Source organism: Mirounga angustirostris, unplaced genomic scaffold (genome assembly GCF_029215605.1).
Source record: "Mirounga angustirostris isolate CCGP_5_RB_7025 unplaced genomic scaffold, mMirAng1.0.hap1 SCAF_2, whole genome shotgun sequence".
In the NCBI taxonomy this organism is placed as follows: Eukaryota; Metazoa; Chordata; class Mammalia; order Carnivora; family Phocidae; genus Mirounga; species Mirounga angustirostris.
Window position 1 is genome coordinate 154,885,407 of NW_026991710.1, and position 19,100 is coordinate 154,904,506.

The following is a 19,100-nucleotide window of genomic DNA, read 5'->3' on the forward strand; positions in this document are numbered from 1 at the left end:
AGAGGCTTGGCCATTTAATGAAATCCCCCGTTTTACCACAAAGAGGAATGACACCTTTTCCAGCTAGTCTCTAGAAAGGAAGCTTTTCCGAAGAGATGAGCTTTGCACGGTAGAAAAGCTTCTCTTCGTGAGAAGAATGAGGGAACTTCCGCCAGCATTCACTGCTGTTAGTGAACGAAAATACACATAGGACATGCCTAGTACAGATGGAAACATGCCCCATGGGAGACAGGGCACAGCAGCGGTCTCTGTCCTGTCCCCAAGGTCACCCACCTCCTGGGCTTTGGTCTCCCTGCTGCAAAATGAAGAGATAGCAATAAACAATCTCTAAATCCCAGACACAGCCCTCACCTGGGGCTCACAATCAGGTGTTGCACTATCATCCATCCCCCAGGAGCAAAGATTTTGGTGTTAAAATTTTACCTGTCCTTGGAGCCAGCCATTATTTAAAAGTACCTTTTTCTAATTAAACAAATGGGCCTTTTCCCAGAATATAAGGGAGAAAATGATCAGGTATCTTAAATTTCCCACTAAGCAGGATATAAAATTCAGCAAAGCAAATCCTTCTTTTCCAAAGTAAGGTGGAAACTATGTTTCCTGGGGCCAGGGGAGAACTCTCCAATAACAGAGCTAAATGCTTTTAGCAAGAAAAGAAATTTGGGTGATGGAGAGGATGTGCTACCATAATGTCCAAAAAAAACCACTTCAGAGCTACCCTGACCATTTGATCAAATCTCGATGAAAGAAGGCGAGGTGTATAGATGATGAAATGCGAGGTGACTGCTGAAGTCGATCACTACAAAACAAATGTCCCCCTTCAAATATTTCAGTGTCCACTCATCATGATAAAAGTATTCACTGTCAGGAGCAAAACTGGACTGTAGGGTCAACCCCCACACCCCCACCCCCACCCGTAACCTGCCCAAGCCCTGTCAAATGCACCACCCCACTGAACCCTTCCTGCAATCCTATCAGGCAAGAAAGTCTGACCCAGGCCCTTCAGACAACTGACAAAACCAAGACAGAAATAAGGGACCATCTGCCTGAGCTAATGAATATGCAGCAGAGTCCCTTCCAGAATTAAGGTCTCCCGATTCCTAGCTCTATGAAGATGTGTCGTCAAGAAGTGTAGGCCTCAAATTCTTTCCACTCCACCTCATGCTTCTCTTGGATTATTTCCATAAAGGAAAACACAATGTGCAGAACAGCAATCCCAACTCTGAAAAACTGTGGGATTTTCCTCCCTGTCCTTGCTCCTCCTCAAACGATGCCATCTGCCTGAGGTGTTTCCCAATCAGACTCGAGAAGAGCTGAGCCCAGTGAACCTCGAGGGGGGACCATGCCAAAATGAGTCAGAGAAATGAGGAAAGACAAGGCCCAGGCAAGGGCAAGAAGACCCTTGAAACAGCTTGGGTGACAGACTCAGCACAATCAGGCCCTGCACAGAAAAGAGCTCCCGGGCCTCCCAGAAGCAGGGTCAAGTTCAGCTGATGAACACATGGCATTGGTTACCCTTCTTGATCACTCTCCGGATACACCCTGGGACTCAGGGGGGCAATCTAGGGCACCAATCCGGTGCTTCTGTTGGGACGGCCGGATACTCCCCTACCACCACACCTTGATGAGCATCTTCCCCCACTGGGCACAGCCTCCTGCTTAGAGAGGATGATCACTATCTGATCACTCCCTCCCTTAATGTTACAGAAAAAATACTTTTAAATGAAAGGGGGGGGGCACCTGGGTGGCTCAGTCAGTTAAGCGTCTGCCTTCGGCTCAGGTCATGATCCCAGTGTCCCAGGATCGAGCCCCGCATCGGGCTCCCTGCTCGGCGGGGAGTCTGCTTCTCCTTCTCCCTCTCCCTCTCCCCTTGCTCGTGTTCCCTCTCTAGCTGGCTCTCTCTCAAATAAGTAAATAAATAATTTTTTTTTAAAAGTAAATAAATGAAAGTTGGATCAAAGAGCAATATAAGAGCTCGAACACCAAAATCTTTCTGTTTCTTGGGGATGGATATTAGCCCAATGCCTGATCGCAAAGTCAAGGTGGGGGCTGCATCTGGGATATGTGCGAAGCACCTGCACAACGCTGGGCACAGAACAGCATTCATGAGCACACTTTTTAATTGTTAAAAAGCAAACAGTACCCCTTTATTCTGTGATCTGCAAGTGCCATCAGCCCAGAGCTTGGATCAGAATCCCAGCCCTAACACTTGCAAGCTCCATGGCTTTATGCAAGTCACCTGGCTTCTCTGGGCTTCCCATTCATTTCCTCATTTATGGCATGAGCAGAAGCCCACCCATCTTCAGGGCTGATGAAGAACTAGAAATGGCGGGCATAGGGCTGGCCGAGCATCGATGCCCCAGTAAGTAGTACTGATTACCTGCTCCCTCCCAGTTACCCCACATTCTTCTAACCATCTCAAGTGCAAAAGACAGTCATGCAGCTCCACCCTGGGAATCCCTGCAGGCAAGAGAAGTCAATGCAAGCCCTCTGCAAGCCTCTCAGAGGAGGAGTGATGTTCATTCGGGTTTACCTGAGACCACCCTGATTGACCATGTTGTCCTGGGGTGATAATCAGGAGCACCACCCCCCCGGCTCCCAGAACTGTAATGCCCATCCTACCTATAAGGGCTGAAGCCCCCCATCTAATGGTGTAAAATGACACTTAAAACACACCACCAATCCTGGGCTTGAGCTGCAACACTGTCGGGTTTGCATATGAAATTCTAAAGCAAAAACTACATTTCCTCCCAAATACCAATGCCATCCCCCCTCCCTTGGGCTCAGTGTATCCCCAAAATATCTGTCAACTCCTCAGGGCACAATTTTCTAACTAAACTCTCTTCTTGCCTTCACGATGGATTTGTTCCATCTGCTTTTTGTCCCTGGTGATTTTGTTGCTGGTGAATCCAGGCAAGAAATAAATAAATAATAAATAATAAAGACTCCCTGCTGGATGAAAGCAGCAGGAGATGTGCATGTCGAAGAGAAAGCAACTATTTGTCTCTGCCAGAACTGGCCAATAATGGATCAGGGACGGGCGCTTTCAATTCTAAGGGGGTCTGACACGGTCCCTTCATTCGAAGTCAAAAACAGGTCACTCACCATGCCTGCCCAGAGAGGAGAGAGCTCAGCATCCTGCCTGGACTCTCTCACCATGCTCTCTGAGTGCTGGGCCCCATAAGACTAAAGCCCTCCTTTGGTGGGACACCCACTGGGGGAGAATTTGTCGCCGATGCCACCAGAGGAATGACTCCGGGCTGTGCTCGGTGAGCTCCGCGAGCAGAGGGAAAGGAGGTATTTGCGCAGGTTCAGCAAGGAATGCAAACATCCTTGCTGAGACTGCAACGAGTCCACCACGGGAAAGAGAGGGGCCCGGGTGTCCAACCAGCTCAGTCACAGCCAAGTATCAAGTCGGCCTCGTCTGAATTCCTGTTTGGCTGAAAATTCAAATCTAGTAAGAGTTACTGACTTGATGAGCTGTTTCCAGGTGACATCGCTTTGCATCTATGGGGTGGAGTGTGTTGTCAAGAAATTTGAGCCCCAAATTTTCCAGCGATTATTTGGGGAGGGGCGGGACTTGAAAAGTAAAATTTTCAATTTCTGTATAAGAAGCCGTTTTAGAGGGCTTCACAGATAGACGGATGGATGGATAGATAGATAGTGGTTTCTCCTGCTATGTTCAGAATGCAATGTCCATTACAAGGGCTTGAAGACAAAACAAGCCTTGAACTCACCAGGTGGCAGCAAAGGGAGATAAGCCATCGGGAATCAGCTGGCACGTGACTGCACGCTTGGAGCAGGAGAGATGAACAGCTCATCAATAGACACGCTGACCCATCGATAGGCAGGTAGACATTAGATGACGCGGATGGATTAGAGAGATAATATAGATTTATCTAGATGCATAGACTAGATGGATAGAAAAGATGATGATAAATCACATACAGGGATGAGAGAGGAGATAAATGAGAGACAGAAAGACAGATACAGAGATCAGACAGACAGACACATAATAGGTAGATGGATAGATCAGTCGAGTCACGCGTGCCAAAAGTGTCACAGTAATCATTTCCAAATAGTGGTACAAACAACCTCACTTACTTCGCATATAACTCCAACAAATCGACTGCATTGTTCTCATGTTATAGACATGGAAACGGCCATCTAGAACTAAGGTATCACATGATCACACTCAAGCAGCGAGTCCTAGAAAGGGAAACTAAACCAAAGTCTTCGGCCCCTTGGAGCTCTCCCACCCCTGTCCTGTTGTGTCGCCCTCTGAAGCATGGTCCAGTAAATTTCACCCAGCTGGGAGACAGAGACAGGGACAGAAAATCTGAATGGTTGCCTTAAGAGTCTATGATTCTATGTTATTTCCAGGCTCTTTTGATTTTTTTCCCTCACAGGCTCCCGACAAGGGAGGATTCCAGTTCTCACCCTATCATTAGAGGGAGATTAGGTCATAAACACTATTGATTCAAGCTAAAGACAGTAGGGTTTTCTCAGGGAAACCAGCACAGCAGGTGGCCCACAGGGCTGGGGACATCAGTCCACATCCCAGCTCTAGCACTCAGCACTCCCCTGCCTTCAGCACTCCCCCCCATCCAACCTCCCACCCCACTTCCTCCAAGTCCTAACCAGTGCCCTATTAGGGCGTTAGCCAAGTACAACTTTCCAGGACACCAAGGACAGCAACTGAAGGAGGATGGCCTTTTCGGTAACATTAGCTCAGCTCCATCCTGTTTCTTTAAGATTTTATTTTTTTTATTTATCAGTCAGAGAGAGAGAGAGAGAGAGAGCGCAAGAGAGTGGCAGGCAGAGGGAGAAGCAAGCTCCCCGCTGAGCAAGGAGCCCAATGTGGGGTTCCACCCCAGGACCCTGGGCTCATGACCTGAGCTGAAGGCAGACGCTTAACGGGCTGAGCCACCCAAGAGCCTGATGGTTCTAGAGGGGAGGAGGGTGGGAGGATGGGTTAGCCTGGTGATGGGTCTTAAAGAGGGCACGTTCTGCATGGAGCACTGGGTGTTATGCACAAACAATGAATCATGGAACACTACATGAAAAACTAATGATGGAATGTATAGTGATTAACATAATAATAATAATAATAATAAAAAACTAATGCCCAGGCCACCTAGAACAATTAGGTCAGAAGTTCTGGTCTCTGCAGTTTGTGAAAACTCCCCAGGGGATCCCAGTGTGCAATTAAGGTTTGTAACTACTGCCCTGACTCCCTGCAAAATTCCCTTCCCTGGACAGGCAGCCTCGGCCACAGCCCCAGCCCCCCCACCACATCCTCTCTATCATTAGGGGAACATTTAGTCACATTCGAAGAAAGCTGCCTCCCAAATGGGTTAACCAGAAAGAACTCTAATTTCTACTCACTGTAATTACCCTTTATCATTACCATGGCAGTTAGGATGGCCTAAAAGCAAGAAATTTGGGTAAATGGCTTCACCCAACAAGAGCAGAAACTCAGAGGCAGAGCCCTCAAAACCCAAAGACACAAATAATCATTTTCCAAGAAAAAATACGGAGGTCTCCAAGAGGAAAAAGGGGCAAGGAGCCCAAATGGAGTGACCTGGGGCCAGAACTATGAATGGTAGGTAGGAAAACGCAAACACCTAGGCCAGCCACTCCCTAAGACAGGCATTGGTCCCTTTAAAACACTGTGTATCATTAATTTTGCAAATGAGGACATAGTGTTTACCTATTATGGGCTTTCATGAAAAGCCCAGCAAAGCAGTGGAAACCCAGGCAGGGAAAATGACATGGGTGCTCTGTCCCAGTTCCTGTCTTGAACAGAAGGAGGTATGTTACAAAAACCACCCCAAACTTCCACTGTGGTTAGGAGTTTTCTTCAATGACCAGTGGGTATGTCCCTTCCTACCAAACCCCCTCCTCCCCTACAACTCGATGTGGGAGCTGTGCAGGGAGCCGTCACGTGGCTGGGTAGGGAAGGGAAGCAATGGGGAAGGCAGTAATGGAATGGGGTGGTTTCCGAACTGTGCTTCCCCAAGCCCTAGGATTCCCCAAAGACAGAGGAGCTGCCAAGACGGGGAGCACAGCGAGGACCTGGGCTCTCCCACAGCCCACTGTTCAGCCAGAGCAGCTCTGCCTTCATCAGCCTTATCTGCCAGGTGGTGAGGGGCGGGAGGGGAGAGGGCTGCCCATGTAGGATTTCACATGAGAAGAGGGGTCCCAGGACAACGACGTTAAGCTACCAAGTTCTTTGCAGAAGGAGCAATGGGGTCCGGATTTTGGTCCAGGCTCATCAGCTCTTGATCAGGCAGACAGGAGAGGCAGCGTCCACGTTATGCTAGGTGCCATATATGAATGGATAGGGCATGATGTGTGCCCTCTGGAAGTCTTTGCCCAGCTTACTGAGCCAGGACACAGAACGAGGGTGTCCTCGGACATGTATGTGTCATGCAGGCTCTAACTTAACCACATAGAATCCCGATCCTGCAGGATGCTGACCATGGAAGCCCATCCCCCACATCCGGAGACTGGGAAGACTTTGCTGGAACTCAACATTTCCACTTCCCCCGCTACCATTCCTGGCTCTAGCTGCCATTGTGGGCAACAGGGTCGATAGGAAGCTCCCAAAAGTCTAAACATCCCGCTGTATGGGAAGTCTGGGAGCATCCGAGTACTGAGACTCCCCAAACTCCGAGGAGATTAGGATAACTGACACAGTGTCCATGACATAGGGCCTAGGGACCCAAAGAGGAACAGCCCTGCTTCTGGAGGGGCCTTACCCTAAACCCACAGGGCTGTAAGGCTGGCTGGTCAAGCCCAACCCAACGGCCTCCTTCAATGAAAACAGCATTTAATAAAGTGTATATGCGGACCTTCAGGAAGAGCTGAGCCATCTCTCAGGATGCTTCACCTTTCCCCTCCCTTCCTCCATTCTGCTCAGCAGCAGGTAGTAGGTGATCAGCCCAAAACACTGCGGGAAGTAGACGGATTCTTCCAATCCCGCCTTTCCTGCCTGAGACTTGCATGGCGCCACCTGGTCAGGCCCTTTCCAATGGTGTCTGCTCACAGAGTGACCTCACCAACGTGGGCCTGGGGAGACGTGAGCAGCGGACAGGAAGAGCCTACACCGACAGCCCATCGGCTAACGTGGCTTTCTAATCACCAGGCCACGGGCAGATTCTGTGGCCGTGACTTTGGTCCTGGACTTTGAAACTTTAGTCTGATGTGGTTGGCCTTTTTTGTAAACACTTTCTAACCCAAGTCAAATGAATGGTGCAAAGGGAATAATCAAAGTATCAGTTACAGACAATTCATATTATAGAGTGTGTGTGTTCACACATGTGTCCTCATCAGAAGCAGGGAGTGAACCCAAATGCCACATGGATGAAAAAATGACAAGCAGTGGATGTACCACAGTGACACCCTGAGCCACGTCTCCTGAGGAAAGCCCGGCCAGCAGGGCCGTGGGAAGCCACCTCGCCTTTCTGTCAGGCCTCCCGCCTCCACAGCCAAGGCTGGCCAGAAAGGACTGGGACGGACCTGCCCAAGGGGTGTCGGGCAAGGACCGCTGCGTCTCCCACAGTGCTCAGGACTCCTCCTCAAACAGATCAGACCCTGTGCGCTAAGAGCAAGCTCTCTCACAGGACGACTGTGTGAGACTGCAACCCCACCTCCTCCTGAAAGAATGATCCAGATGAAGGGGGAGGAGGGAGCTGTCCCTGATCATGACCTTAGGCCAGGCGTGGGCCCCGGGCTCTCCTCTCCTGCCTCCCTCCCCCAACTGATCAACAGGATGACCATGACAGACATCAGACACGCTAACCCTACCCTGGGATTCTCAGGACTCTGGCATTGCACTCAGATGAAGTGTGAAACCAAGTCCCCTTAGAGTCTCCATTCACTCATTCACTCATTCATTCATTCACTCAACTGGAAGCGTCAGTGGAGTGCCTGAAGGGTGAGACACAGCTGGGTGCGTGGGGAGGATGGTAATGAAAGGGGCAGGAGGCTTGATCAAACGGTAACACAGGATGCATGCCATAAGGGCCATGGGATAAAGACCCAACGTCTGCTGAGGCACAGAGAAGCCGCAGTGCATTACAGTGAAGGGGGCTGAGCAGGGGCTCTGGGACAGAGGTAACACCTAGCAGGGCCTCCAAGGGTAACAAAAAAAAGAAGGTAAGGGCATCCCTGGCCGAGGTGACAACGTGAGTCCAGACTGGGGCAGCGGGGCTGCGTCACGTCGTGGAGGGCTCTGCTGCTAGAGCTGCGTTCTCTGGGCAAGAGGGAGCCCGCTGAGGGCTTCACGGGAGGGAGATGGCACGATCCCCGCTGGGCCAGACAAAGAGCCCAGGGTGCAAGGAGATGTGCAGGCTGCAGAGACAGGCTCCTGGAGGCAGTGAGCCTCCTCAGGAGGCTGGGGCAAAAATCCAGTACAGGCAACAAAGGCATGAATCAGTGGCAGTAATGGGATGGGTGCCAGAGATAATACAGAGACAACATTCTCACCTCAGCACACGGTGAGTTTATGGGTTCAAGCCAGCATGACCGTGACGGAGGCCCTCTCTGGGGTTGGGCACCAGGAGAAGCTGCCTGGGGATAGGTGGATGGAGGTGCCTAAGGCACATCCAGACGGCCCCATCTTCAAGGTGACAAGTCCAGAGCTCAGAGAGAGAGAGAGGCCCCTTCCAGGCCTGCAGCAGCAGTCTGTCCTCACCTTCTCCGTGCTCAAGTCCTATCCGGATCTCTGCTGTATGGTGTATTGTGTTGGGGCTCCGCCCCTCCACGGAAAGCCTGGAGTTCAGGTTAGCAGAAATGACAGTCGGGCTCTCTTCTCTGAGCTGTGGCTCCTGGTCTTGGACATCTAGAGTCCGGAGAGCTGGCTTGGACCCGAGACCCATATTTGCAAACAGCTCAAGTGCATGTGACAATCACCATACAAGTTCATGGGTCCCACCAGCACACTCTCTACTTCAATAGGCTGGGTGGGGCCCAAGAAACTGCATGTTTTAGGATGCATGCAGGTGACATAGGGGTTCACAGCCTGCTGGCCACGCTTGGAGAAGCCCTGCTTCCTCCTGCAACTGGAGCCTCTTCTCTGGCTCCGTTAAGAAAGTAGAGATCCTGGGGCGCCTGGGTGGCTCAGTTCGTTAAGCGTCTGCCTTCGGCTCAGGTCATGATCCCAGGGTCCTGGGATCGAGCCATGCGTCGGGATCCCTGCTCGGCGGGAAGCCTGCTTCTCCCTCTCCCACTCCCCCTGCTTGTGTTCCCTCTCTCACTGTCTCTCTCTCTGTCAAATAAATAAGTAAAATCTTAAAAAAAAAAAAAAAAGAAAGAAAGTAGAGATCCAGAGGGGGTCTCTACGGAGATGGGAGGTTGCTGGCACCTAATGCAGATGGAATAACAGTAACTTACCACATCTGAGTGCTCACTACGGGCCAAGTACTGTTCTGATGTCTCCAAGTCAATCTTTGTAACTTTCCCCATTTTGCAGATGAAGCCACTGAGGCTTAAGGTCACACAGCTGGCAGGGTGAAGCCAGAGCTGCAGGTGTGTTTTCCACACCTACCACCTACACTAACCGCACATGGTAAAGTGTCAGCAAATAATGCGCTTCCCTCTGGCCTCAGATTTCCCCTCTATAAAATGGAGGTAACCATTCCCATCTGCTTCCCAGAGATGCTGGGGTCTTAACTCGGATGATCATAAAGCTCCCGGGGAGGCCAGCAGCATTTTCCCCAAGACGCAACTCCGTCACCTCCGCGACCCCGCAGCCGGTCTAGAAGCCGCCTGCAGAGCACGTCTGGAGGCTCCGCCCACCCATCACTGGATGGGAAGGGCAAAGTTGCCCGGCACTAAGCACGCCTTACAAAGATCTCCTTGTGCCATTCTCAATGGGAGGCTCTGTTTGATGGCAATAATATTATTTTCTGCTGCTGACGTGTCACCTCCATTTTTAAACTTGGACCGCTCAGCTACATTTTCCACCTTGGGCAGTGCCGATGCAGACGGACCTGAGAAGCACACAGCAAAGGGCACAGGCTTGTAGCAACACGGAGAGATGGAAGCACAGGGGTGTGGGCCGTGGGGCACCAATTTACTTCGATGGCTTCTTTGTGCAAGTTTTCACTTGAATCTTTTCAAGTGCTCTAAGCATTTCCGTTTGGCCTCCATACTCACTGAAGAAGCTACGATCTCATTGAAGGAGGAGGTCGAAGGTACCAACAAAGTCACGTAAAGATAGCTCTCCCTCTTTGCAAAACTGTCTCCGTAAAGCGTGCCCACGCCGGGGACTCACTGGAAGCCAGTGCAGAACATATGACCAGCAAGCAGAAAAAATCCTGACTTCCTCACCTGTATTATTCCCACTTACATCCTCAGGGAAGGGCAGGCCAGTGGGCATTCTGTAGAGGTCAGTAACCACGGGTGGTTATTTGCGAGGGTAGTTAGTATTTTTCTCAGGCTATAAAAGCAGTGGAGTTTGGGGTATGACAACTCTGACCACATCCCCACCACCGCTGAGGACGTTCACTCTTTGGGGTGTGCTCATTAAACTCCCCTACTCTTTGGCCTAACTGACTGTATCACAAACCCTACAATAAAACACGATCACGTTCTGCCCAACTGAGTAAGGCAGGCGGTCCGACTTCTCACTTCCCCTTCATTCTGACCTGCCATAAGGCCTTCCGCTGACTGTTCTCAGCCCCCAGGCCAGAGGCAGGACTGGTGGAGCTGTCCTTTGTCCCTGCTCAGAAGGAGCCCACCCTGAATGAAGGGAAAGAACCCCAGAGCTGCTGAGGAGGAAGGTCAAAGAGGAAGTCAAGGCATCAGCAAGAAGGGATATGCCCTGACTCGTGGTGAAGGTGGTGGGGGATGGGAACGCAGAGAAGAGACAAGAAGCGGGAAGGGGGGGCCAAAGAATGGGTCAAGTGTGAGGAGTGAAAGGCACATTCAGGGATGCAGGAGAGGAGAAAACAGAATGATGGGGTCTTTCAAATAAGTCTGAAAAGAAACAGGGTTTTTATGCATCTGCTGAGCGAAGTGCATTGGATCACAGACAAACTGTGTCTGAGCTCAGCAAATCACCAAATGTGGGAGCTGAAAGGGACATCCAAGGTCATCTTGAGCAAATCTTTCATTGTGCAGATGAGCAGCCCCACCAAGGGAGGTGACTTGCTCACGGTCACACAGCAACTTAATGCTGGATGGAGACCAGAACGTCAGACTCCGGGTTAGCGGCATTTCTACCATGGAGCGCTCTGGCCCAGCAATCCCTCTAGTGAGAGACACCACTGACCACTCACTCAGGAAATGTTATTTATGGTTTCTTAATACTCTGTGACCAAAGTGGGGGCCTACAGGGCCCTCATATGAACTCCAAACGGAGGCAGATTATAGCCTTGATTTGGCCCTGGAGGCTCTGCAGCCGGCGCTGAAGGACAGGCAGCCATGCCCACTGGTACCAAGTAAGTGTGAACAGACGTCACTGACAAAATGGCAGCCTTCTCCAGGAGGTCAGGGTCCTGAGGTGTGTGTGTGGGGGGGGGTCCCCTCACCCCTTGAGAATGTCCCCCACTAGGTTAGAAGGTGATGTGTGCAGCAAAAACAAAGAAGTAATAAGGCTTAAACCTGCAGGCTGTATCATTAGAGAGCTGAACCAGGAGAGAACGGTCCCTGATCCTTCAGACACTCTGAAGACGGGGACTGAGAGAAGACCAGGAATGCGCAATTTAAAATGTAGAGGAACTCCGAACTAGGAGGGGATGGCAGGGTAACGTTCACCTAGGTGGTAGGATAGAAAAGAGGAAGTGAGAGACTGGACCATAAAGTCATAGGGGAAAAGACCATCATTCTGAAAAATAAGCAGTAAAAGGGGTTTCTCTAAGGAATAAAATAGCGAAGTTCTTTCTACTTTGATCCTCTTCTGAACTGAACTATAAGTTTTGAAAATAGGCTGTATTACTTTCACTCTCAGATAAACTTGTTTTTTTTTTTTTTAACCTATGTGTCTGACAGGTCACTGTGTAGCTTGCTCACCTCCTCAAAAACAAGATCTGTTACAGAGACATCAAGAGACACATTGGAAATTGCCATTCTACAAGCAAACTCTTAAGACGTGTGCTAGGACTCCAGGAAATACAGTTTAGATTTAGCTGAAAGAAAAGCATAAATTCTTCGCAGCAATGCACGATGGACACCCAGCTGTTGGTGCCAGCAATTTTCATATCTAAATGACAATTAATAATATCTGTGGCTCCCTCTCCAAGCAGGACTGCCCAAATCCATTTATGTCAAAGCCAGGCCAGGAAATATTCCCCCCATTTGATTTTCTCAGCAGTAGAAGAGAAGTTCCCGCTTCAACATTTCATTTACTGCACCCCATCTTCATTCCAGTAAGATGCACCCTCAGGAATTCTTTAAAAACCCAAATCAAATACTTTGGAGCAAAGGCTCAAAACGGGTAGTTTTGACACCTACTCCAAACGCTGTGTCTTTAAAGTGACCACAAACAAATCACATTTTCAGGTTAAGGAAGACAAAAGTTCAAGCAGAGAAAGCAAGAAGCCATTCCTTCTATCCTACCAAATTCTCTAGAACCGTATTCTCCAGTTCAACTGGACAACTCCGAGTTGGACATGAAAATGAGGACAAGGACACCCAGACAAACAGCTGGCCCACCCCCACCCCCTTCTGCAGTCTATCAATCCACTGTTCAGTTCAGCAACTTTCAGAAGGAAAGAATCAAACAACAAAGACTCATTTTCAAACAATAATGGCTACCAAGCTCTAAGATGATTATTTTTAAGCTCTCTTACTGATCATGGTGGTTCCCCCAGCCAGGGCTGCCTTCGTGCCTTGAAAGAAGTCATCGGCGGAGGTCATTCCTTGGTCAGGCATCTGGAAGCGGGTATGGACATCAATCCCTCCAGGGATCACCATCCTAGAATGGGCTTCGATGGTCTTCACCCCTCCTGGCACAATCAGGTTTTCCCCTATTTGCCTAAATAAACAGGATGGATGATAACGGCTATAAATGAACCATCCCTGAATCAAATGGCATCTGAAAGACATTTCACGCAGCCAGAAACCATCCTTCCCTAGGTTCTGTAGACTTTTTGCATTATTGTTCGTTTTCATAATATGTGCAGTCCCCAGTCCCTATGCCCAACCAAGGGGCAAAGCAGAGCATACTAGAAAACAAAATTTAAATAAGACACCAGAAGCCCTGATCAAAGAGGTTTAGTTGCCAGAAAACCCCTAAGATCAAATGATAACAAAGCCCAAGATATTTACATAAAAGGTCACAACACTTTCGCTGTAACACACATAGTTGAACTAATTATCGTAGAGCAATTCTCTCCAGGTCTGGCTGCACTTTACATTTATTTTCAACCCTGAAAAAACAGGGGTGGAAAGGTAGTAGTAGGACAAAGCAAAAGAAAAAACAAAATGAAACATTAAAAGTGAACAGGATGATTACAACTATTTAAAAATCTGGAAGCATGTGCTCAGCAACTCAGATACTAAGGACAGAAAAGCTGATATTATGGGGCGCCTGGGTGGCTCAGTCGTTAAGCATCTGCCTTCGGCTCAGGTCATGATCCCAGGGTCCTGAGATCGAGCCCCACATCGGGCTCCCTGCTCAGCGGGAAGCCTGCTTCTCCCTCTCCCACTCCCCCTGCCTGTGTTCCCTCTCTCGCTGTGTCTCTGTCAAATAAATAAATAAAATCTTAAAAAAAAAAAAAAAAGAAAAACTGATACTATGTTGGGGGACATGGATTCATTTCCAATTTTTAAAAAACATCTGGGCTACATCTTGCTACCAGTTTTTGTTTTTTTTTTTTCCAGAAGGAAAAAGTAATCAAGGAGGAGTTGATAAAGTTCTAAAACAATTAGTGTTGACTAAAAATAGCACGCAGGCTTGCTCACTTCTAGGCCAGTATCATGCTGCCTTCTAATTGGGGGAAAATGGAACATGAAAGTCATGGTATTTGAGAGCCTGGAGTGGAGAATGTCACAAGCAAACACACATGGAGAAAACATTAAATGCGGAAATGTTAAAACCTATTTTAGGTTCATAAATCAGGGTGTGAGTTTCCAAGCAACAGACACATCCACTCCAGTTTTCCACTCCTCTGGACTGGTTTGCTGCTAGCACTTGATGAATGCTGCTTATTTAAAAGATGTCATTTGCTACAGTGTTTGTCTTTAAACAGATGTGCTCCTTCTCCAGGGCCCTGTGAGCTGTCCCAGTCTGAAGGGCAGGAGGATACTGGTATATACTCAGCTCACTTAACCCTCTGTTGGTTCTCCTCTGCAACACAATACACAATAAACACAAGGGCAGTCTTATTTGTGTTACAGAATGAAACCTACAATTCCCTCAGGATGAGGCAGTACTTTGTTACTTGGTTGTTAATTTGCTGTCCATTGGCCCCAGCAACTTGGATTCTTTTTTTAAAGATTTTATTTATTTATTTGAGAGAGAGAGAATGAGAGACAGAGAGCAGGAGAGGGAAGAGGGCAGAGGGGGAAGCAGACCCCCTGCTGAGCAGGGAGCCCGATGTGGGACTTGATCCCGGGACTCCAGGATCATGACCTGAGCCGAAGGCAGTCGCTTAACCAACTGAGCCACCCAGGCACCCGCAACTTGGATTCTTAATTAAGAAAGCAGATGTGTTATCTTGGTAGAAGAGGCTGGAACACCGCTTGTGTCTTAGATTGGGCAATCTACCGAAACAACTACATTCCAGGAAAAACCTTTAATATATTCAATAGATCATAAACCAAGTATTTGAACTGGCAACAAGAAGATATTGTGTCACCTCAGTTAAAACAGTGAATTGCATAACACAAAGAAATGGGTGCGCATTTAATTGTGGCTTTGAATTCCCTAAATCTGAGTTTTCAAATTCACTGATTACCACCAATCAAAATGAGCTTAAACAGACCCTAAGGTAGTCGGGTCTTTGAAGTCACCAAAGTTTGATGCTATGTACGTGAGCTGTACAGGAAGGTACACGAATTCGTCTCTGAGTTACACTTACTTGATCAACCCATCTTCCATGTATATGTCCGCATAGAATGACTGGTCATCATTAACGATTTTACCTCCTTTGATCAGAAGACGATCGCTCTGAAACAAAGAAAGTAATAAGGTCACAATTCATACCTGACCGATGAGAAACACTGGTACTAAGACAATGAGCTAAGGACATATTTTTCACTATTCCAAAGAGATGCTCAAAATAAGTCAATTTTGGAAAGGTTCAGTGACAAAGGTGAACCTGAAATGACAACTTATTCATCACTTGATGAATCAGAACATACTGGCAAAAGCTCAAAGCTTATCCTGGTTTAAAAACAAAACAAAACAAAAAAAGATCCCTTTTCACTGAAAGAAAATGAAAGAATACCTAACAATCTCCCTTTAAAGAGCAGTGAAAACATTTCAGATAAAGAAGACAATATTTTTTAAATGGCTTTAGGCTAAACGTCATTCTAAAAAAAAAAATACACCCACATGTAGGGAAGTCAATTCTTGGCAAGGTTGGTGTCGGGGAAAAATTAACCAAGTTTGTTGTCATGGGATACTCTATACAAACACACCTGGTTCAACCATTGCAAAGTTTCATTTCAATATGTTCTTTATATTTGCTTTTTATCTTTGAGGTAAATCAGAGATTGTAACAAGGGGGGGATATACTTCAAATATACACCACTTTAAATACCAAGCTGTTAAGAAAAAGCTAAGAGTTTTGTGATCAAGTAGATGAAAAGGCAAGTTCCAAAATCTACATTATTGATGCACTTGTATTTTAATTGGCGAAAAATACAGATCTATGACAAGCAGCACATGAGGGCCAGAAATGCAATAGAAATGTTACATGATGACTCATCTCTATCCCAACTGCTGTTGATGGAATGTGATATTAACAGCCTGGGTTCAGTGGATGCACCTGTATTCTTCCAGACTGGGTTACAAGTTGAACCACAGACTGCTCTTTTAATATACAAAACACTTCAGAGGATGACATTCACTTTGACAATGGTTAACTTAATTCAGTTACAAACCAGTATTCTTACTAAGTGCTCTTTTATAGTTAGTACCCACCAAAAAAAAAAGAAAATTATAGAGATCTTTAAAAAATATAGGGGGTGGGAGATATAAATAAATAAATAAGCTGCTAGACACCTAGGGGGAAAAAAGATACTTTTACACATAAATGCACACACAGCCGGGTACAGAAAGTATTTATTGTTTCTCTAACATTATGAAAAACAGTAAGATCATTTTAATTTTGTACACCGTAGGGTCCTTCATTCTGCTACAGACTTTGGAAAGTCAAATGAGAATAAAGAGCCAACAGTAATTCCTGGACTTGTATAAGGTAAATGTAAAGACCTTTACAAAATCCTGTCATGTACCCTAAGTCACCAAAGCCTCGAAAACACATCTGTGAGGTGGGTGGGGCCAGATTCTTACTCCTATGACACATAAACAGAGGCTGAGGGGTTAAGCCACTCGCTCAAGGTCACCTGCTCCAGTGTCCTTTTCTCCGTCTATAATGATCTTTCCCCCTTTCCCCAAGTCTCCAGCTCTAACAGGATAAATCTCACCTAGAAGGGAAGGAGAAGCCCTGCCCTTCATTACCAGCTCCCTTAGTCACTGCGGTACCTGTCCCAGCCATCACTGCGAATCCCCGAGCCAACATCATGCTAAGAAAAAAAATGAGACATCACAGCCCCGTCCACTCTAGTGCCTTCCAGAAGGCTTCTTACATAAGATGCTGGCCATGATGATGGAAGGAGGGAAACCACGCTATATAGGTCCTAAAATAATGCAATCAGATTTTTAAGCGTAGAGGGGGCGCTCTTTAAAGGAAAAAAAAAGTCTTGATTGTTTGCTTTTTAAATTTTTTTCTCCCCACACTGTCAAAATGAAACTGCCTTTTCCATTCACGAAGACAACAAATTATTTGAGGTTGCAGCACATCTGCTCCCCACCCCTTCTCCCCAGACTCCTTCCTCCGGAGCCGGGAACACGTAACGTAGGGTCGGTGCCCCTCAGCCCGGCCCTTTCGGATCTTGGGTCTTCGGCCTTCAAGAAAAAGCTAGTACCCACCCTCGCCGTAGCACAGCCTGGCTCATCCCATAAAGTCCTCCCGAGCACACGCCCCCTCCCCTCTGCATTTGTTTCCACGTCTCTCTCCTGCGGATGGGTGTGCCCTTGTGCATCCAGAGAAAGCCGGGGTGTCCGTGGCTAAGGAGGAAACCAGAGCGAAAGCGCGCCCTCAAATCCAGCCCTAAACACATCTTGAGTTTACCAGGATTCTTTCGGTCTCTGCCTCAGCCCTGGGTTCTACCCAGCAATCAACTGGCCAATTCCAATTGCACATCATTATATAACAATGAATTTCCCTCGCGTTCCTCCCTCCCCGGGATTTTATTCGGGGATGTAGAGAACTAGGGCTGGTGCGATTTTTTTCCAGGAAAAGATGGGGAGAGGGTGGGGGCAGGAGAGCGGTGAAGGCAAGAACCTGTGGTTCAGCGCTAAAGCATCGCAAATCCATCGCTTGGATGTTTTTTTCTCGTGATTTACAAACCAACAACCCCAGGCCCCAGAACTGCGCCGACACCTCCCGCCGCTGCGATCATTGTCTGGCCGAGGCCGGGCCGGGCCATCTGCTCCGCGCCTCGCGCAGCGCCATTACCTCCGCGAGCCCGGTTCGGCGCTGTCCCCAACGCCCACCCTCCCAGCCCGCTTTGTATGCGCCAACACAGGCTCCTCCTTGGCTGCAGAAGGGGCAGGAAGACACAAGAAAGCGAGCTCAGAGCCCTGCCAGGGTTCCGGCCCCAAACCGAGGGCGAGGAAGCCGAGAGGGCCACCGAAAACCAGCCCCTGATCAACAAAAAGCCCACGCCTGGCCCCCCACCCTCCTCTGCTCATCACCGCGTCCCTGTTTTCCCTTCCCGTTTCCACATCATCCCGGTACTCCCTGCCCTTTCCAGCATCCCTCTGCTGTCATTACGCCTCCGGGCTGAAACCCGCTCCTTCTTCTAAGAAGCCAGAGGAAGGCTCCAGAAAGCCTTTATGGTGGGGGCGGGAGGCACAGGGAGAATCCATTTCTCCATCTCCCCCATCCAGCTCCTGGAGTCCAGCCTCACAGCACGCAGCCCGGAGAACAATATCCGAGCTTCAACCATGCATATTCAATCTGGCATCCATTTGCTTACACCCCGCAGGCCAGCACTGCAGCATCTCGCACTGACAATAAAAGGATACAGCGGATCTGGCGCGCTATCTAAGACGTCCTTTAATGCACTTACGCTCCTATTTTAATGCCTCACAAATTATGTAGCTTACAATTCTATATGATTGCGTCTCCCACCACCCCGATCGCCTTCTTTAGCAACATGAAAAAGATTAAAGAAAAAAGAAAAGTTGTGCTCCTCTTCCTCCCCCTCCTTTTAAAAAATTCCTTAGATGTTCTTTGCCACAAAAGGTTGCTGGCCGACCGCAGATTTCCCAAGTACCAAACTCACCGTGATGCGTGGAATATTTTTCTTCCCCTGATAAGACATCTCTCTCCTGGGAAAAAAAAATAATTTCAAGAGGACAGCTTTAAAGCAAAAATTGCCAGGAAAGAGATGGTATTTTTTGCAGGATTGAAAAAACTGCAACCGCTTAGCTGGTCTTGCTGATAGCAGATTTCAGGAACGTAAGGGATAAATGCAATTCTCTGTCTCTCTTTCTTCCTCTGCTCCAACACAGCCCCAGCTAGGGCGGAAAAAAAGAGAGAGAGAGAGAGAGAGAGAACAGGAGGGAAGGGGTGGAAATAAACTACAGCAATAAAAGCCTCGGTTCAAGTCGGCCACCGCGGCGCATGCGCCGCCAGCCACTCCCTTTCCTCTCAGGCAAAAGCCATCCGCTTCGAGAGAGACGAGCCCTGATTGGCCATAATCGTGGGATATGCAAACGAGTGCAGGCGGGGAGGGGAGCGGCGCGAGAGCGCGAAATGCTGCAGTGTGCCGCCGAGGGCGGCGGTCGGTGCGTGCGCCCGAGCGGGGAGCGCGCCTTTCGCGCCCTTTCTTTAGGCCGGAGCCTTAGGGACTGT

General features: G+C 48.4%; 1 protein-coding gene across 1 annotated transcript in view; it reads right to left on the reverse strand.

Moving 5' to 3' along the window:
* Positions 1-18,863, reverse strand: part of DPYSL2 (dihydropyrimidinase like 2) — a 69,135-nt gene extending 50,272 nt beyond the window's left edge. Inside the window, exons 1-3 of the mRNA XM_045880050.3 lie at positions 18,529-18,863; positions 15,030-15,118; positions 12,798-12,982 (exon numbers count right to left, since the gene is read on the reverse strand). Coding sequence (XP_045736006.1) covers positions 12,798-12,982; positions 15,030-15,118; positions 18,529-18,567 — 313 coding nt within the window. The 5' untranslated portion in view covers positions 18,568-18,863. The remainder of the gene's footprint in view (positions 1-12,797; positions 12,983-15,029; positions 15,119-18,528) is intronic.
* Between the last annotated feature and the right edge of the window lie 237 nt (positions 18,864-19,100).